Genomic DNA, 21099 nt, shown 5'->3' with positions numbered 1-21099 from the left:
TCCACCCAAAAAAATCTGAAAATTCTGTCATGAATTACTCAGCTTTAAGTTGTTCCAAACCCGTATATGTAAAAAAGTTACCTACTGACAGTTCTGGGACATCATTGACTACCATAGTAGGGACAATTTTGTTTTGTGTTGTTGAAGGAATGTAGAAAAGCACTCTTTTGGGGAAACCTTTAACGACCATTTTAATTTACATTTTTAGTTATTTGGCAGACGGTTTTATCCAAAGCAATTAGCATTGCTTTATCCTATACATTTTACATAGGTATTTGCAATCCCCTGGTATCATACCCACAACCTTGCGTTGTTACACTATTCTCTTACCACTGAGCTACAGGAAACCTTTTAATATTTTCTATTAAGGTGGTCAATGATTTCCCAACTGTCTACATTCTTCCAAATATCTTTCTTTGTGTTCAGGCAAACAAAGAAATGTATACAGGCTTGGAACTGAGTTATTTATAACAAATGTATTAATGCATTTAAGTTTATAAAAAAATATTTGCGTTTATTCAGAGAAATTGTTGGATTTTACAGACATTATAGAACTCAGTGCCTTCATTTGATAAACAACCTGTTTGTCATATTGCCCTTTTCATGCTATAGCTGATATGCCAATGGCTTTAAATTGTTAACAAAATACGTAAATATAAATAAAAATATTGGTGGTGCAACTACTTTTTCAATAACATACAACAAGGACTTCTTTAAACAATACAAATTTGGAGACAGCATCAATTGCTCATTTAAACTCATTTATGTAAAATTCTGATATTTGAAAGGGCTTTGTCTAACATTATAAATACATGCATCATATTTGCAAATCTAGATATACATATATGACAAAGACACATATTAAGAACATGTTTCATGTTTATTAAACCAAATCCTTATTGGACACTTTCTTTGAACTTCAGAAATGTACAGTTTTATCCTCAGTTTCCCAGTAGTCTAAGTCAAACAAGTTTGCATTTCCTTGACCTTTTTAAAGAGTTGATTTAGAAAAAAAAGAAACAAATTGTACAAAACTACATAAAGTATTCCTGTGTGAAGAAACTGAAGATAAAGAAAAATCGGGCCAGAACTCTCACCTGAACATTTAAAAACACACCAGAAAAATCAGCAAAAGTAGCAAAGCCGTCATTTCACCACCTTCAGCATTGGGTACAACTATGTGCCATGAAGGGTTTTGGGGTAACAAACTGTATAAACGATGAACAGTGAATATGTCATAAAAACGTGCTCGCCTAGTCATTTCGCTTGACATCAGTGACTGCTGACTTATCATTTGCGCATAACCTTACTCATGTCATGTTTAAATCATGCAGTAAAAATAATCCTCAAACATGTTGCAATCCACAACCATCTTCTCTACTTCATTCTTGTACCAGTGTGCTCTTGTAAAAAAACTAATTCACACAAGCTGGACTAAAACAAAATCTAACTGAAATTCCACCTTTTACCAAAACAAACACTGAAGAGATCTACAAATGGGGCAAACAAAACAAAACATACAGACTGATGAACTAGCGAACGACCAGGTTCTTCCGATCTCTGCTGAATTCGACATCCAGTTTGTGAAACTGGAAGATCACAGATGTGGTGACAAAGTGGAACACAGACGGGATTTAAACAACTCTCCGTACTTCAAAGAATCTCTTCAGGTAGTAAATCTGTCCAAGGGTCATGGCCACCAGCACCAGAGCTTCAAAGAAGGACCAAAGCACAACTCGGCTGTTTGTGTTGTCATTGACTGAAGAAAGAAGACAATGTTAGACATTTAATAAGACATAAATCAAATTTCTACAGTTACCAAAGTAAAACGGCGTGACTAACATGGCTTATTACATTCATATTTCCTGAATATAAAAATATAAATCTCAGCACTCAAAATTACAGTAACACCAGCATAACGTGAATGTAGAATTATCTATAAAAAGCCGTTTGGAGTGGATTTCTTACTTGCTCGGTGTATTCTCTCTCGGACTTCCATATATTCCTGCTCATGTTTGACCGCCGTCATGGCGACTGCCAGCTCGTTGATCATCTCCTCCAACTTATTCTGATGAGCTGGAAATAAACACAGATTCACACATGAGGTTTGTAGCAATTACAACAATTCTGCTTGTGCGACATGCACATCACACCAAGACAATTCTTAACATCAGCAATATTCAACAAATCTGAAAATCATGTATCTGTTGACATCCAACTGTGAACACATCAAATCTACATGCTGCAGTTTAGATACCAAAATGCTACTTGACAAATGTATCTGATAACACACTTCTCAAGCCCATTCATTCACACCTTTAAAATAACACCAACACCTGTTTGTATGGTTATTCTGTATCCATTCATTTGTAACTCCACCCACATGCCATTGGCAGCACGTTAGTGAGTAAAATATGCTTTGAGAGAATCGGTTACACTGTGTCTATACACACAAGTGCAAATCAAACATTAGTGCTTAAGTCTTATGCTCTTAAGATGTTAAATGAGTTTTTATTTTCCTGCCTACCATCCCAGCTGTCACCACCACCTGTGTTAGAAAGGGAAAAAGCCAAGATAAAGGCAAAAAACATCAGAACCACAGTGCCAGATCACTGTAAAATGACTGCTTTTTCTGTATTTTCCATTTAAGCATACGTGTAGATTACTGATGAATCAAACTAATGAATTTATCAGATGTTTCTACGATGTTTGTCTCGCTTGAAGGCAACATAAAACTTAGTTTCCTACACAAATCACTTCCATAATGTGATGCATTTCTAAATAGCATATTCAAACAGAAAAATAAATGTTGGACAAGATGTGATGATTTTAGTGTGGATTTCACTGAAATGTCATAAGTGAGCGTTCCATACCCGAACAGAGCCAGGCAGGGGGAGTGGTTGAAAAAATGGGACTGATGTCAATAGCAAAAAAGTATTTCATGATCAGAGCAAGTTATTACATTTCTATAAAATCAGCACTGATAAAATATGCAGAGAATTTGGATTGAAAGTACAATTTGATTTCATTGAATCTTAAAAAGTGTCTGTTCCGTGCTCTGTCTCATATAGAACAGCTTTACGAGAAGCCTCAGCATGAGTTTATTTGCTCACCCTCTGTTTCCATGTCTTGTCCTTTAGGTGCCTCGCCGATATCGATGGTGAACATCACAATTTTAGGTGTCATCGTGGACATCTTGTTGCTGAAGCAGAACTTGTAGGTTCCGTCCATATGGGCGGCCACGGAGTACTTTCCACTGGACTCCCGATCTCCTTTATAAATCTGCTTTCCATCTGGTCCTGTTATCTGTTAATATAACATTAACAGGTAAATGATGGGTGCTCTGCAGGTGAGCAAGAATTCAAGAATGAAGGATTTTAAGAAAGTTACTCTCATCCCATGGTAATACTAAATGAACTTTGAACTTTAAATGAAATGAACTATATTTACATAATCTGTTAATATTTTAAGGAAAGTTGAACACCTATTGCACAAAATAGAACAACAGTTATCACCTAGAATCACCTCCACAATGAACAAGGGTCTGATGTAATGGTGGTGAAGATGAAAACTAAACCAAACCACAATAATATCTACTTAATAAATAAATAATAGCCATATAGACTAGTTTACGTCGTTTAACACTTAAATCTAAAGGCCAAGTACAAAAAATCATCCAGAATCACAAAGTTACTGTGACAGCTGTTTCTGGTTTGACCAACCATCTGCTGCGAGCAAAACGTAGATAGAAACAACCAAACACAACTAATTCTACTTCACTTAACACTACTTAATTGCTATACTATTGTATGTGTCACTGAACTACTGTAATGTAGACTTTGTAGACGAAAAACCACTTCCGGCTTGATCACTGTCTGAAGTGACCAAGACAGACACTCCTGCAAATGACCCCAAAGCGTGTTTAAGGCCCATCAAGTATTGTAAGGAGTTAAACTAATATTTTATATGTATTTTTAGTGGTCACCTCCACGTCGATGTCCAGGAAGCCTCCCTCCGCGACCTCAAACATCAGGCCCATCTTAGTGCCCGAGTTTACGCGCTCATAGAAACACTCATCCGCGTGGGCATCGATGCTCACAAAATAACCGGACGCGGTGTACGACAACGCGCAGAGCAGCACGACGAGCTCCGAGAACGTAAACATGTCTGATGTGGTTTATTATTATAGAAAATAACCCATAAAAGAGAGTTTATGCCGCGCAGGGGCGATTCATGAGCAGATAAAGGCGGAGACTGACGAGCTCGAGCTGCTTCGCTGACGGTGCCACGTCAAGCTTCGAACGGGTCGCCTGATAGGACAAAAAGGGTACGAGACGCGAAATGCGATTGCGGAAAAAAGACAGATGACAGGACACGTCAAACAGTGTCAGGAAAGTTCAAAACTGCATTTACATCATTATTATATAGAGATTAAAATATCCTGAACACACCGAAGATTCGTGTACCATCATATGCATATGGTTCTTTAATTTATAATGGTAAATCATTTCCCGGTCTTAAATAAAACTAATACGAAATATTTGTATACCATGAATTTTATACTGTTTTATATTTATATATAATGTTATTCATATATGCGTTTTTGTTATTTCTTTAACGTTTCTGCTTATTCTAATGTATCTACTGTGCTAAAATGTATTTTTAGCAACAACGAAAATGTGTGAAAAAACAGTTGAGAAATAATTCTTCATTTAAATTAAAATATCAGATTTTTTTTCGTGAAATGTAATAACATCAAAATAAATGTTGATGACAGAAAATGGTGCGCCCGTTTTTGAAACGCTAGAGGGCGCGTCAGTTCGGAGCGTGGTGACGTGTATCACATGTTTGGTGACGTTTTTCACATCAGCTCCAACAAACTCTCCGCCGCCGCGGCCTAGCGTTCACGATCCGTCGTTGCCGTGATTTTATTTCCTCATGTCCGTCTGTCCGAGCCCGAACCGAGCGGGACCAACTGCCTAATGAGGGACTGAACGCGGGACAGTTTAATTAAAAGGAGTCTTTGACCTGAAAGCGAGTGAAATTACTGTAAACGGCGCGCGAGAGCGATGACATCCCGGAGGTGAGAATTCAGCAAAAACAAACTCCCATTTCTCTTCTGTTTACTTATTTCTCATCGCTGTCTCGCCTCTTATTTTGATGATAACTCTGATAAATGTATTTCGAAAGTGTCTAAAGTGTTAAACGTGAGTTAGTGTTAGGTTTAATTATTTCAACCCAACAGGGCGAGATAGAACATGTATGAAATGAGGAATTGCATTTCATGAACGTGTTAAGAGAATGATGATAGTTGACAAGTCATGTTGTGTTTTAGCAGAATTGACCACAACCAGAAATGAGCAAAACAAACACGAAACTCTGTGTGTGCTGATGAAGTCAATTCAAACAAATGAAATGCACAAGCTGTCAGACAAAATCTACACCTTTTAGTTTTACAAAAATATGTTTGAGTGACTAAACCACGACAAAATCAATAAATGTAAACATAATTTATGCACTTTATGGTTGTTTCAGGTTAGATTAACCTGTGTGAACAAAACTTGACTTCATGTAACCATAAACCATCACCTTGACACAAGTTGGGTAGATCAAAGAAAAAGTCTAAGAAAAGTTTTTTGTATATGCTGTTTGTTTTGATTTTAATTTTGACCATATTTTGGGCTTGAATCAGGTGATCAAATTCTTTTCAGGACCCTAACACATACACATCTTGATAGGCAGTGTACATTTAATATTTCCTGTGGGATGGTGGTTTTATGAATGGGTTGAACAATGTAAAGGATGCTAATAACCTCTGATATTGTGTCAAATACATACAGGCATTTCTGGAGACTTTACTGATGTTTATATTTTTATAACCTAATGAATAATGTTGCTCCATTTGTTCTTAAGGAGCAGTAGGGGTTTCATAGGGACTGTGTAGTCAATATTTTTGTTTGTTAATGTGTGAAATCGCTCATGCCTCTAAGATGTCTGTTTTTCCATTTACAGGTGGTTTCACCCCAACATCACCGGAGTGGAGGCAGAGAACCTTCTACTTACTCGTGGTGTGGATGGAAGTTTTCTGGCCCGTCCCAGTAAAAGCAACCCAGGAGACTTTACGCTGTCTGTCAGGTAATCGTCGCCAGAATTTAGGATAGAAAAGATTTATTTAGAGGCCTGATTATTAATCATTGACATTTATATTTATGCATTTGAAATTTGATTCATTCAAAAAATCGTCATCCGCAACCAAAAATAACAGCTTTATTCACAGCTGTCCAGTCTGGCTGTTCAAGTGAAAGTTCTTGTCTCTTTACCAGGCGGAATGGTGCCGTCACGCACATTAAGATCCAGAACACAGGAGACTATTATGACTTGTACGGCGGAGAGAAGTTTGCCACGCTGGCTGAGCTGGTGCAGTACTACATGGAACATCACGGGCAGCTGAAAGAGAAAAACGGAGACGTCATTGAGCTCAAATATCCGCTCAACTGTGCCGATCCCACCTCAGAGAGGTGACCGCAGACAATGCCTGCTCTCTTCACGCCAGATGGGGCGATAATTGCGTTTTATCATCCTTTTAATGTGCCTGAATGTCAACACCCTTCCCTGACATTGTTTTTATTTCTTGAAGGTGGTTTCATGGTCACCTGTCTGGCCGCGAGGCTGAGAAGCTCCTGACTGAGAAGGGTAAGAACGGGAGTTTTCTGGTCAGAGAGAGTCAGAGTCACCCTGGAGATTTTGTGCTGTCGGTACGAACCGGTGACGACAAGACGGACAGCAGCGATAGCAAACCCAAAGTCACACACGTCATGATCCGCTGCCAGGTGACGTTCTTTCTGTTGAAATACTGAAATAAACATGAAACTTACATTTTAAAAGCGTTCTCAAATCTCATTTGTGTCCTATAAGTGGTCTGTTGCTGTTTCCTCAGCATGATTTGAAATTTGATGTTGGTGGTGGAGAGAAATTCGACTCGCTCACAGACCTGGTGGAACACTATAAGAAGAATCCTATGGTTGAAACTCTAGGTACCGTCTTGCAGCTCAAACAGGTGCGTTCTGGATGTTGCCTAGAAATGTCATGTTTTGGAATAAAGAAACTTTCTTTCTTGGTTCTTGAATGTGTCACGTCTAAGTGTAGATGATGTGTTCACATTAAAACATTTGTAAGCCGGAATTGTGTCTCTTGCAGCCTCTGAACACCACCCGCATTAACGCAGCGGAGATCGAGATTCGGGTACGAGAGCTCAGCAAGCTGGCAGAGGCCACTGATAAGGTCAAGCAGGGCTTCTGGGAGGAGTTTGAGGTGAGATCCAATCAGCACCCAGCGTAGTTCCACATGAGCTCCATAATCGCATGTTAATGTGATACATCATCGGTATAAAGTCTTCAGTTTATTGAGAAATGTTTATTTTTGTGTCCACAGACACTTCAGCAGCAGGAGTGTAAACTCCTGTATAGTCGCAAGGAAGGTCAGCGGGCTGAGAATAAAAACAAGAACAGATATAAGAACATTCTTCCCTGTGAGTGACCCTCACCTGTACAGCACAAAAACTCAAAGCATGCGTGTTAGATCATGTGACTAACATTGTGCATCTGACCCTCAGTCGACCACACACGTGTCGTGTTGAACGACGGGGATCCCAACGAGCCAGGATCCGACTACATCAATGCCAACACCATCATGGTAATAACAGTTCAGTTCCTTAACGTAATGATAAGAAAAAAACACTTCAGTCCTTTTGTTTGTTTGTATGTTGATCGCCCTAATGGAAACAGTCTGCAGCTGTTCATATGTTTATACTCCAGGCAGGTGTACATTTTTTTGTCAAACATTGATTATAAACAAGTTATTTAGAAACCGGGATTGTGTTAATATTATTGTGTTTTGACACTAAAATGTCATTTTGCTGTTTCCGCAGCCTGAGATCGATACCAAATCCAACAATTCCAAGTTGAAGAGGAGCTACATAGCCACGCAGGGCTGCCTGCAAAACACCATCAGTGACTTCTGGAGGATGGTGTTCCAGGAGAACACTAGCGTCATCGTCATGACAACGAAGGAAGTGGAACGAGGGAAGGTGAGGTGTCGGCCATCAAGCTTAAATCGATTTATAACTACGGCTTGAGTTCATCTCAGATTCTTTTTCCCCACAGAGTAAGTGTGTAAAGTATTGGCCTGAGGTGTTGGCGCTGAAAGAGTACGGAGCCATGCGTCTGCGTAATGTGAAGGAAACATTGGCGCATGATTACATCCTTCGAGAGCTTAAGTTGTCAAAAGTGGGGCAGGTGAGGTACAACCTGAATCTGATATGTCAGCCACGAACATGAGAGTCTGTCTTCAATACCTTTGGTCTGATGTCGTAGGGGAACAATGAGCGTACGGTGTGGCAATATCATTTCCGTGCCTGGCCAGACCACGGTGTGCCCGGAGACCCCGGCGGCGTGCTGGACTTTCTGGAAGAGGTGAAGATGAAACAGGAAAACATAACAGGGGCCGGAGCCATCGTGGTGCACTGCAGGTCATGACAATCTTTATTTCTTTTCCCGGAAATCAGTTGGCTGTGAGGGATGTGGACTTTATTCATACAAGAAGCTTCCTCATTGCTTTATTGATAATAAATTGTGGTTATGTCTAGTTGTAAAGTAAACTAAAGGTTATTGGGTATTCAGAAGAACCATTTGATAGGACCCGTCCCGCCAGCACAAGACTAAATACAGGCAAACAAAACTGCATCGTGCGATTATTGTGCATTGTGTTTACTTAATTGAACTTTTGTTTATGCAGTGCTGGGATCGGACGAACAGGAACATTTATTGTGATTGACATCTTAATAGACATCATCCGAGAAAAGGGTAAGTCCTTGTGCTGGTTATTATCAGATTGTGTTTGTTACTACTCTCTTTCAAGCATCTTTTACTTGATTTCTGATAATAAGACTGAATCACTGTTGTGTGATCTGCAGGAGTGGACTGTGATATTGACGTGCCAAAGACGATCCAGATGGTGCGATCTCAGCGGTCAGGGATGGTTCAGACAGAGGCGCAGTATCGCTTTATCTATATGGCCGTACAACATTATATTGAAACTCTACAGCGCCGCATAGTGGAGGAGCAGGTACAGATGCATGTTTCATCACGCAACAATATACAAAAATAAATATTTAAGGTTGCTTCCAATTAGGGATGTAACGATTCACCTTGAGCCTGTTGAAAATCGATTACAATATGTAACGGTTGGTGTGAACTGAATCGCAACACATTTTTTGAACACCAGGGGCCGCTATGTTCACCGTAAACCTAACCGTGGACATGCTGATATTTCTTAAATGCATAAAAATCCAGGAAAAGTACAGACAGTATTAGTTTGTTTATATTAAATACACATTTTTATTATTAATTTGTTTTAAAATTGCAGTTTAGTTTTGTAATTTTTTAGTTTTGAAAACATAATTTTAACATACAATGAAACGGGAACTATTAAAAAAATAATGCATGGGAAGTTGTTCATTTCTAATTTGTAACGACTCATTTTGTAAAAATAAATCGTAAGTAAATGGTTAATAAATTGCATCGTGAGATCAGAATCGTGAATCGCATCGTGAGCTGAGTGAATCGTTATATCCCTCCTTACAATTTATTTTAATTTCATTTATTTATTTATTAAAACAAGGCTCTATATGTGATATAATAAAACAATAAGCCCCAATAAATAGTGGGTTACAGTGCATTTTATAAGGGTGTTGTGGCACGACGCGAAGTGGTAACTCTATTTGCTAATTATTGTTTCAAAAAAGAAAGTAAATAAAATGATATTTAGGCTATGTGGTGCGGTCAGCCGTTATATATCGGGGTATTTTATTAGGGCTTGGAACTCTGCTCAACCAATCAGAATCAAGGACCAGAACTGACCCTTTTTTAAGTTTTGTTAGTACTCATGGGGGAGCGTTTGTCTTTCAGAAAAGTAAAATTAAAGGACGTGAGTACACCAACATCAAATACTCTCTGCCCGACCTGACTGGAGGAGATCAGAGCCCGCAGCCCCCCTGCACACCCACGCCAACCTGTGCTGAGTGAGTGCCCTTATCAGTCATCTTCTCTGGAGTGTTGAAATAGAGGACAGAGCTCTGTGCACTCATGTCATGCTAATTTATGATCAGATTCTTCATGAATGTCTAATGGGGACCATTTCGTTCAACAGGATAAGTGATGCGATCACACGGCAGACGTGTATTTTGACAGCGTTGCATGCTGTTATCTATAGAAAGCAGCAACCCTTAATCAAATGCTGTTGTTTAAAGAAATTGAACCTATGGTTCAAAGATTTCAGATTTTCTTACAGGATTTAGGAGGACATCTCTGCTCTGTTTGTTAGGTTTTTGTGCATTTCTTATATTGTTTTAACTCAAGTGTGACAGAAATATACAAACACATTGAATTCGTCTCTTCGCTGCAGTCAGACTTGACTTTGAGCATGTGAAATTCATTCGGATGGTGGTACTAAAATGGGAGAGAGCAATTCCTTAAATTTTTCTCACTATATTGCTCTATTTGTCTCACTCACGTGATGCAACTTCACAGGTCAGAGTTCACCAAACATGAAGTTTGCTACGCAGCGGAATGCGGAATATCTTCGCATGCGTATAAATTGAAGTCAATGGAACGAGAAGTCAAGTGTGACCAGGGCTTTATTAGGAAAACAAGTTTCTATGAAAAATCTTCTGTTTTCTTTCCTATTAAGCGACAGAAAAATATACATGACATTTTCCTATAATGACATACAATATGATTCATACATGCCTGTGAGCTCATTGTTCTGTTTCTTCATGTTGCTTTTGTTTGTGTCTTTTCATAAAGGATGAGGGATGACAGCTCGCGGGTCTATGAGAATGTGGGTCTAATGCAACAGCAGAAGAGTCACAGATGAGGTCCAATCTCCAGCGTTGTTCAGAACACAGGTGGGACCTCTCTCTCTTCCCCTCAACACCTGATAAGAACATTTGCAGTTCATTTATACTCTTAGTTGTACAGTAATGACTTTTCTTTTTGACAGGAAGTCATTTTGTTGTGCCAGACGCTCCTGAAGGCCTGAGATGTGACCAAGACTTTACAGAGAGACACCATAAAAAGACAAAAAAGCTGAAAAAACGGTCCACACAAGCTCAGAGACATGGATGGAGTGAATTTCATTTCTTCCTCCAGCTACGTAGCCTTTTAACCCCACACTAAAAAACCACTGTGACCATTTTAAAGCCTTATACTGAATAAACCCACGACAAGTCCTGCAAAATCATGTTCTGTTGGGTGTGGAGTTCTCTAAGATGATTCAGGCTACATTTAGCACGTGTGGAAAAACGTTTCTCTCGTTCACCTCTAAAGTCGTCAGTTTGTTTCCTTCTCATCTAACTTTTAAAATTAGAGCTCTTTCTGAAAAGCATTACCTGTGATATTCTAGCAGAAATAAGTCTGGGTTTATTTGAAATCATCATGTCAGCTTTTACTTATAATAATAAAATAATCAGGAACAATACAGAAAGGATTCCCAGAAGAGAATAAGGTGCTTCTTTAACATACCGTTTGTTGTTTGCCATAATTTTTTTTCCAGTTTATCATTTTGAATTAAGCGTATTTCTCAGTGCCATCAGACTCAATTCAAACTTCATTTTAGTATCAGCTTCAAGAATTATGTCCCACTGTGTCATTGTAAATTTGTCCATTGTCACGTCTTTTGTCTTCAGTTCAAGCCCAGCGTCCTTAAGACTTTCCTCCAAACACCAGGAGAACTTCAGCCCAGACGGGTCAGAACATCTTTGCCTTTTCATCCCATTTAAACAGATGTCCTGATTCCCAGTGCTGGGGTCAAGGACCTTTTCATGGGATGAAACATTTGCATCTTTGGCCTGTGTTTCACAACCTGTTATACATTTTTTAAAGAGATTTTGCTGTCTTTTTTAAAATAGCGAGTTATTCACGTCAAAGCACCACATGAACTTAATTTCCAGATCACTGTTTTAAAAGCGACTGCACATTTGTAACCCTGGTGATGTGTTAGGGGTTTTCAAGTGCTATTATGACCCTCTATGATGGACAAACTTGATTAATGATTGAATGGTTTTGCCCACACTTTCTTCCGAAGCTGTCTTGTAATTTTTCTTAAAATGTTTTCACTTTACTTGTTTTAACACTTTAATCTTTGCTTACTTAACCAAAATTTTCCATGTTGTTAATTGTCACGTTGTCAGCAGTATTTGGTAATTCATTTATTTAAAATTGTTTTGGCAAGTGCTTTTGAAAGTTAATCCATCTTCTTGTCATTTCAAACGTAACCTGTCACCATCTTGTCTTCTCTGGTACTTTACCCACGGCCTTCACGAAAAGTGTCTTTGTTCATGTTATTATCTGGCCTTGATTTTCTTCCTTTATTCGCCCTGATCATTGGCCTCCTAAACTGTGTACAATTATGCCAAGTCTGTGCTCTTTGAGTTTGTTTCTCACAGACGGTGAGGACAGCCCATTGTCCCGGGGGATGTATCATGTGTAGTGTGTTTATTGTCCTGAGGTGTGTGTGTGTGTTTGTATCTTGAAAACACTGCTGTTCGCTCTTTTAAGTCTGATGTTTTATTTCAGCCAAGCTTTTCTTTCTTTCCATGGAGCAACACTTTGCCGCAACGATGTAAACATTTACACACGTCTACGTGTGTCAGTGACCAACATCTTTTTCGTTCTTTGAAGACATACGCAGCCCCATTCCTCTTCACTAAACATAGAATACGGTCCAAAACAACTAATGTGAATTTTTGTCATCGTGAAGAGAACGGGATGGCTGTCGAACTCAATGCAAACAAACTATATTTTTTAAACTTGTATATTGTACATGAATATCTTGTAGAGAAGAATGTACTTACTAAACATATGTAATTGCCATAAAGATATACTGTATGTTTAACCCAGCGTCTCTTCTTGTGCCAGACGGTGAGCCCTACACAAGCTAATAGGGTTGATCATGTTGGGCTATCAATGCATTAACCAAGACGAACTCTTTCATGACAATAAACAAGAAGCTCACAACTTCATCATTGTGTCATTTTGATCCTCATTAAGTTGCAGAGTTGACAAAACCAGACAAACCCAACCTGGTTTAGATCTGGTTCAGCTTTAGCACAACGCTTGGTTTGATCTGGAGTTTGTGAGGCGCCTGCAACTGAAAGTGTGACCTTGCGGCAAACAGCCAATCACATGGAACACAGAAAGCATCATCAGTTTGATTGACATCTCGCTAGTATCAGCGCAATTCACTTTTCTGATAAAGCACGGCAGGAATAAACTGAAAAGACAGCTACTGACTATATCAATACAGAATCAATTGAATTTAAATTATTTATGTAGGTTTACAATAAGATCAAAAGATAATATGTATGCTTCATTACTTTAAAATGCTTTATATATTGAAGTTTGTTTTTATGTGCATATAATTCATTTAAATGCTATGTTTAATATTAATAAATTAATATGAATGATCAGCTCATATAATAATATCAATGTGTTTTGAATTATATTACATAAATGTAAATATACAATACAAATAAAAACTTGGCAGCAAAAGATTTTCCCTCTTATATCTTACCTCCTTAAACTTTTTTATTTGAAGCGTGAGATACATGGGGAGTGGCTTCACTGCGTCAGAAATGCGTCACTCTTTTCAGAACTGATCGGACCAGTTTCGGTTTGTGATCTCTAACCCAGAATGAAACCTGCACCGGAGCAGGTCAGCGTGTAGCCTGAGTTTCCATGGCGATAAAACCCGCTCAAAACCAATCCACCTTGAGCCCGAAAACTTGTGATACAGACCACCAGTCTTTAAGGGACAACAAACGCAAAAAGAAGATATTTTGAGAAATGTCTCAGTGGTGTTGTGTTCATGCAATGGAAGTCGGTGGGGTTCAATGTAGTTTGGTTATCAACGTTCTTCGAAATATCTTCTTTTGTGGTCTGCAGAGAGAAGAACAACATAAAAGTGTAAAATGTCTTGAGGATGAGTAAATGGTGCCATTTTGTGGAAAAAAAAATCTGTGTTCCTTAAATGGATAGTGGATCAATTGTTGACAATGCAGCTCTTTTGAACATTTATTGTGCTACCTCCTAAAACCACAGTTGAGACTTCATATTTTGCTGAAGATCTTTCAGAGATAAGCTTTGTTATAGTGAATGTATCTGAACGTTGGCCACCTTCTGATGTTGATCAGGCTGTTCAAAAGCAGTGGATTGAAACTAATACATTTTGTTTTATTGGATTCTATTTGTATGTTGTGGAGCTGGCTAAGCGGAATGGAAATTTGTGGAGTATATCGGGAGGCAGCCAGCTGCAGGGCCACATGCCAAACTTTTAGTATTATTATGATTTTTCTGTGAGCCCACAGGGTTTTAGCAAGCAATAGGTCACTCAAAAATTATTCACCCCCATGTAATTTCAAACCTGTATGACTTTCTTCTGTAGAACACAAAAGAAGATATTTTGAAGAATGTTGATATTACCAAACAACACAAGACATAAGGGTTCATAAATGATAGGATTTTTGTTTGTGAGTCAATTATCTCTTGAAGTCTCTTAGATGTTTCTCCTTAAAGAATTTAAAACTTTAAAGTGTTAGATGATGTTACCACACAAGTAAACAAACAGACCGCTATGAAGTCTATCATGTTAAAGGAGCAACATCTGATTACAAGAAATGTTACAAGCAGAAACAAAAGATGATTTCGGATCATTTCGGATTATTCCAAAATATGAGATACAAATTTGAGCGTTTAGCGGATTATTTCAATGGATTATTATCTGATATGTTGTCAGATTACAGCAAAATTTAACTCACTGTTCTATTTTAAAAAGGTGTGACCTTGCTTAAATGGATGTTTGATATTTTTAGATATGTTGTGGTGCTTCAGAATAATGAGCTGTTGTTGAGATCACACTGTCTTTGATTCAAGAGCTTGATTATGGTCGTGTTTGGAGAAATCCTTTAATGCAGCACACATGAGACGTTGTCGACTGGCGTCTTCATTTAAACTGAAAGATTTATATTTTGTGATGAAGTCTGAATATGTCTGTCTCTTTGTTTTGATTCTGATTTGAATAAATCGAATGTTAAACGGGAACATTTCTGTCTCTTTGTTTAGGTTTTAATTATGATTTGAACCCGATGTTAACTGGGATCATGTCTCTCCGAGGTGTCAGCCCACATGGAGTCAGTTTATCATTCCAGTTGCTCTCATCTCTAAGTGTCCCTCGACTGATTTCATCTGACCTCTGGATCACAGGATCTCTGACCTGAGACCAGTATCCCAACACATGCCGCCCCAAAAAGTATTACGGACCGACCGTCATGTTGAGAGGAAATCAAATCACACTGTGCAAAACATCAAGTTACACACCCAAATAATGATCATGTTTCATAAAATGTTTAGCTAATTATCTTTTAGGTTTAGGCCATCATGAATTTGTTTAAAACGTTACGTGTTTGCTATTAAACACTTATATAACATGCTGGGTCGTTTGTACTCATTTGTGCGTCATACATTTTCTGGGTTAATTTATTTTGTTGTGTTGTCAGTATTGGACTTATTGTTAGTATTATTTCATTTTGTCAATATTGTTCTTTTATTTTAACTTCTTTTAACAGTCTTGGTACCAATAGGTGGTATTTATGGCACTTTTTAAATGGTTATCATCTTAAACATGGTAAGAGGTTTTCACTACAAAAGGAATCACAAGGGGGCAGTAGAGTCTCATCATGACACACGATCACCTACAGACTGCAATTTTGCTCACTATTTCTAATTATGACAAATTTGACCATAATTGCTGATTTTAGTTGCATTGAGGCAAATGTGACCTTTTAATACTAATGAGCCGTGGTGAAGAATAAAAAGAGAACTGAATAAAGAGGCATATTGTGTGCCCGTGAAATATGAATAGAAAAGCCATTCTTACTGTAGATATAAGGCACTGTTCTGAGTCCTCTCTCACCATCATCATCTCCATCAGAAATGTGCTCCGTAAATGCTCTTTCTATGTTCTTTCTCATTGGATCAGAGCTCAGCACGGTCAGATATGCGGGGCGGGGGGCTGGCATGCCTTCTCCCTGAAGACGAGTATTAAAGCATCACTGTTGAGGAGAGAGAGAAAGCGAGAGACACATCTTCATCTCTTCTGCAAGTGAGCGGAGAACATCTCACCATCAGGGGCGGTGAGTGACATCACATCAATGACAGCTCACATCAACTTAGAATTCCATTGAAATATTTTATTTACAGTATGACACCTCCATGTGTGCCTTTCTAATAGAAAACGAAAAATATGTGCACATGGGCTTGAGCGATGGTATTGAAAGCATTTGGGCGAAGTTGAATTTGTGTTTGAATGCATCATCTCATCAGTCCATTAAAGTATCGCTAAAAGACCTTTATGTGTTTCCAAAGGCTTTGATTAATTATTCAGGACGTTAAAAGAAATATTTGCAATCTCACAGACCAGTCATGAAGCATGTTCTATTATTAGACGCTGCTGTGGAGAACTGTAAGCACAGATGCTTCAGCATTGCAAACAGAAAGCAGATGGCAGGGATATTTTGTTCATGCATGCTGTGCCGTTAATGTGATGGGGACGTTCCTGTCTGCTTGTAGTTTTTTTCTCATTTTTTTGGGGATGTGGGAAATAAATTTGTCGATGCTTTGTGAACTTCTTAATGGTGCATTTCTATAATAGTTGGTTATATTGCTCAGATGCAATTTTAAAAGGATTATATTGAATTATTTTGTGTCATCTTTTAAGAGCATTTGGGCTTATTTTCACAGCATTAAATGGGTTTGGCATCAGCACATCAGATTGTTGTGAAGCGCTCTTTTGAACACAACATCCTCAAGAGTCTAATGACGGCTGCGTTATGTAATAGAAACTTGGGTCTTTTTCTCTTTGACTTGAGCTTTTGTGTGCGAGACAAAGATCTGACGACGGCATTCAGAGGCAATAAATGTTTCTCAGAACACGTCTATGACGGAAAAGAACAAAGTTGCTGACTCAATGTTACGATGCTCTCGGCTTTAAAATACCTCGTTCCTTTGCATATCAAAGCATTTCGTCATTTCAGAGAAAAGAAAGTCATGCAGCCGCAGGGCAGCGCAGGCTGGAGAATAGGTCATGATTGCGTCCCATCCAGGTTTTTATGATGTAAACCCCAGCAGTGTTTTCAGCTCGAATCTTCCTCTAATTTCTCAATGCTTGACTGGAGATCATGGCCTGTTTGTTCTCAGCAGCTCTTCTAGAAGATCTCAAAACAAACCTTTAAACCGTTTAAATTCTGTTTAGTTTGATGGGGAATCTTCTGAAGATATTTCGAGAAATGTGCTTTTGTGTTTATGGAATGGAAGTCAATTCAATCAATGTTCTTCAAAATTCTTCTTTACATACAGTTATAACGGTTTGGAATGACACGAGGATGAGTGAGTTTACGTAATAATTTTCTTTATCACAGTCCTCTAGCTTTACTGTATAGAGAATATCTCCCCAATAGAATGAGTTTACTAGCCACAGGCGTATGAAAATAAGAATCATCGGTTTGACAGGCCGCTGTCAGCTCCGCGTCTCCACCCTGCCAAACACTGATGGGTTTAACACTTCAGCATCCAATACTCAAAAGAAAACTCATCAAAATGGAAGTAAAGGGATAAAGTTGTAGAGGTTCTGGGTAAGCCGGTAAGCTGCTTCTTACCAGTGAAGCTCTAGATGTGTACAGTGGGTGGAGGATCTTATGTGTGCTGATGTTGTGTTAGTGTGCATCCGGTGAGAGTGTGAGATAAGTGGGTCAGATACAATGTATCAAAGCTTTTATACACGCACTTACAATGACTATCCGGTTGGCATTAAGGTTTTTAGGTTCTGTTAGATTGATCCTTTAGCAGGAGGGCATTTTAATCATTTATGCTGTGATTTTTGTTCAAATCCATTTCTACAGATCGTCAGGTTTTAAGCGATGAACACATAGTCAATGTTGAGAAAACAGTGAAAAGCCGTAGGGTCCTCAGTCAGAGCATGTTGTACTGTGCAGCAAAACACCTCTGTTTCCTTTTTCCTTCTTGTCAATTTGTGGAGAATTTCCCAGGGCTGATGACGGCTCTCCTGCACGCAGCCTGTGATGAATTCCAAGTGACATGGGTTTCTCGATCTTGGCAGCGCACCGAGGCAGAGCTGGTAACACAGTTCTCTCAGCTACTTACTGAAGATGTGCTTTTTCTGTTACGAAACACACCTGATTCATGTCGACGGTGTATTCTTTTTCTAATGATTGTTTTCAATTGGTAACAAAAAAGAAAATCATTGGAGCATTGAGGAGTAACGGATATAGGAAGACAATGCAGGCTAGATTCAAACCCACACCTTTCACAAGAGCACCATGACTGTATAAGCGTCTCCTCTGCTGAACATTTACTGTATCTACAGCTCAGATTTTTGTAACCTGGCAGCATTTTGGTGATGAGTATTTGAATAGTTTGTCAATGTCTAAAACACTAGTCTTTGTCATAGTCCATATGATTCTTTAAATACTAGAATAGTCGCCAATGGGACTTATATCATATAGTCCATATACAATAATGTATAGTCCATGTTTCTATAAATGCTAGAACAGTAGCCTGCGTGACTTATAGATACCATATAGTCCATATATAATCACATGCAGTCCATATGTTTCTATAAATACTAGAACACTAGCCCACGTGACCTAGAGATACTATTAGGTGCATATACTGTATAATCACATATAGTCCATATGTCTCCATATATCCCAGAACAGTAGTCCATGTGACTTATAGATACAAAAAGATCCATATATTATCACATATATCCGATGTGTTTCTATAATAGCCAGAACACTAGTCCACGTGACTTATAGATACCATATAGTCCATATATAATCACATGCAGTCCATATGTTTCTATAAATACTAGAACAGTAGCCCACGTGACCTATAGATACCATTAGGTCTATATACTGTTTAATCAGATACAGTATATATGACTCCATATATCCCAGAACAGTAGTCCATGTGACTTATAGATACAATAAGGTCCATGTATTATCACATATAGCCGATGTTTATCTATAAATACTAGAACAGTAGCCCACGTGACCTATAGATACAACATAGTCCATATAGGATCACATTTAGTCCATATGGCTCCATTAAAACCAGTCTAATACTTATAGATACCATAAAGTATACAGTACACATGCTCTATAATCATATAAGTCCATATAACAATAAAATACAGAACAATAGTCCATATGATTTATTAGATACCATATACTCCATGGCAATAAATTCGAGAACAGTAGTTTGTAGGACTTTAAAAAGAAGATAACAAAAATCTTGCAGAAGACCTCTACATATATACGTGTCTGAACCATCATCTGGTTTTGGTCCACTAGTTCCCCTCTTATGTAATGACACTCTGGTGTGTTTGTGTAAAGAGTTGAGTTAATGACTTGACAACAGCTTCTCTCCATTATCCACCCACTCGCTGAATAACAGCCCCAATTAATCCCAACGCCTCATTATCCCCAAATCTAACCCGCCGGAAGATTTCGTACTGGAGTGAAGTGACCCACATTCATGTGTTCTGTAAAGGGTATTCAGAAAGTTGGATGCGAACATTTTGGAGTGGGGACAGGTGGACAGAGGGGTAGATCTGGAGATTGGGGGTAGGAGAGAGCAGGTGTTGTTCCTAGAGGCGGATGGGTGGGTGGGGGTTAAACAAGCTCTAGGCTGTTTATAAATCACAGCATAAGAGCACTAGAGTGTACTACAGACAATAACATAAAGCACAGAGGAACAGGTGAGGATATAGATTGTGTGTTTGTGTTGGCACGTTTAGTCAGGTGTGGAAAAGAGGCAGCTTTGCCAAATTCCAGGCGTGTTGACGGACATCAGGGATGAGACTCCTGATCGAACCAGTGCCAAAAGTCTCATCTGCTTTCAAAATGCACTGATGTGGCATTTACGTTTTAATATGTGAAATCCAGTTGACCACCAGTTCAGTTCAGACGGTCCTTAACAATAAAGGTTCTCAATTTATTAGATATTTGCTTTTGTTTCTATGAAACTCTGGAAATGTTTATTTTGTGGGTCTGGCTATATGGTGCTTTGGGAATTTTGGCTGATGTCATTCTTGAGATTATCATTTTGTTTTGGATTCTTTTAAATGGGGCATTTTATCTTGGATTCGACAAAGTTGTAATTTTTTTGACTGTTCATGCAATCTATCAAACAGGGTGTAGCATGACTGTGATGTTTCTATCAGACCTGCTCAAAGATTCCACGGCAGAGTTTGCTTTATGTGTCTGTCTGGATTTTATGACTCGGTATTATTGAATTTGGTTTAGCCATTAATGCAATAATGCAATCAATGTCCCGGGACAGAAAATGACATTTAGGGCACGTTGATGTACTGCCCCCAACGACTGACCAGTCCTGAAAGACTCTCAATCTATTACAGTCTGTACAAAAGCTTTCTCTCCAGCATATATATAATGTGAATATTGCTTGTCGTGTATTCTGGTTAAGCTGCAGAGCAAAGCACCCTTCACTGCCTTCTGTTTGTATATCGGCTGAAATGCGTCTCTCTGCCTGCATTTGATTTATGTGAAGTTAGCTTCTGTTCAATCAGAATTTCAGGCAAGCATTTAAATGTGAGTGAAACGCTGCTGTTTGTGCCCACATCAGCATCTTGGTATTCATCTCAGCAGTGTTTTCAGCACAGCCAATCTAAACGCATTTGATTTTTGATGAGCAGGATGTTTAAAGATCAGAAACATCCACGTGTACTGAGCACAATCATCCCCGCTGTTCCCTACCTAACAAACTGCTGATTATTTTTATTTCCAACACAAGATTTCTCGTTTTTTTCTTTGTATTTCGAATGCTTCCTTTGCGCTTGAATGAGCGCATACGCTCGAGCCGTCTCCACAAATGATCTCAGTGTGATTTGAGAATGATCCAAAGAACATATTGTGGGCTCCAATGCAAGCAAGAGTGACCTAAATAT

General features: G+C 38.7%; 3 protein-coding genes and 1 long non-coding RNA gene across 8 annotated transcripts in view; 2 read left to right on the top strand and 2 right to left on the bottom strand.

Annotated features, from left to right (window-relative positions):
• Positions 1 to 861: 861 nt before the first annotated feature.
• On the bottom strand, positions 862 to 4296 carry tmed2 (transmembrane p24 trafficking protein 2). Its single transcript, XM_056737514.1, has 4 exons — positions 3986 to 4296; positions 3114 to 3306; positions 1969 to 2076; positions 862 to 1759 (listed from the first exon to the last, which is right to left on the bottom strand). Exons 1-4 carry the CDS (start codon positions 4163 to 4165, stop codon positions 1635 to 1637), a joined length of 606 nt encoding a protein of 201 aa, XP_056593492.1. The 5' UTR covers positions 4166 to 4296; the 3' UTR covers positions 862 to 1634.
• Positions 4297 to 4862: 566 nt separating this feature from the next.
• ptpn11a (protein tyrosine phosphatase non-receptor type 11a) lies at positions 4863 to 13078 on the top strand. Its single transcript, XM_056736461.1, has 16 exons — positions 4863 to 5083; positions 6013 to 6135; positions 6324 to 6518; positions 6638 to 6830; positions 6938 to 7057; positions 7198 to 7311; positions 7432 to 7528; positions 7613 to 7692; positions 7928 to 8086; positions 8163 to 8294; positions 8373 to 8527; positions 8794 to 8861; positions 8972 to 9123; positions 9966 to 10078; positions 10863 to 10963; positions 11059 to 13078. Exons 1-15 carry the CDS (start codon positions 5070 to 5072, stop codon positions 10930 to 10932), a joined length of 1785 nt encoding a protein of 594 aa, XP_056592439.1. The 5' UTR covers positions 4863 to 5069; the 3' UTR covers positions 10933 to 10963; positions 11059 to 13078.
• Positions 10853 to 21099, bottom strand: part of LOC130411663 (uncharacterized) — a 25528-nt gene continuing 15281 nt past the window's right edge. For 3 of the 4 annotated variants that reach the window (XR_008905094.1, XR_008905093.1, XR_008905097.1), the window contains 2 exons: positions 15991 to 16165; positions 13655 to 13994 (listed from right to left, as the gene is read on the bottom strand). This is a non-coding gene — a long non-coding RNA (uncharacterized LOC130411663). Of the gene's footprint in view, positions 10993 to 13654; positions 13995 to 15990; positions 16166 to 21099 lie in introns of those variants that run through there. The other variant, XR_008905096.1, reaches the window with a different exon arrangement.
• The window catches only part of rph3aa (rabphilin 3A homolog (mouse), a), a 14677-nt gene continuing 9687 nt past the window's right edge, over positions 16110 to 21099 (top strand). The window contains exon 1 of one of the 2 annotated variants that reach the window (XM_056736459.1): positions 16110 to 16246. The gene's annotated coding sequence lies outside the window, so the exon portion shown is untranslated. The remainder of the gene's footprint in view (positions 16247 to 21099) is intronic. The other variant, XM_056736460.1, reaches the window with a different exon arrangement.

This window comes from Triplophysa dalaica, chromosome 22 (assembly GCF_015846415.1).
Source record: "Triplophysa dalaica isolate WHDGS20190420 chromosome 22, ASM1584641v1, whole genome shotgun sequence".
NCBI lineage: Eukaryota > Metazoa > Chordata > Actinopteri > Cypriniformes > Nemacheilidae > Triplophysa > Triplophysa dalaica.
This window is presented reverse-complemented; position numbering and strand designations above follow the sequence as displayed.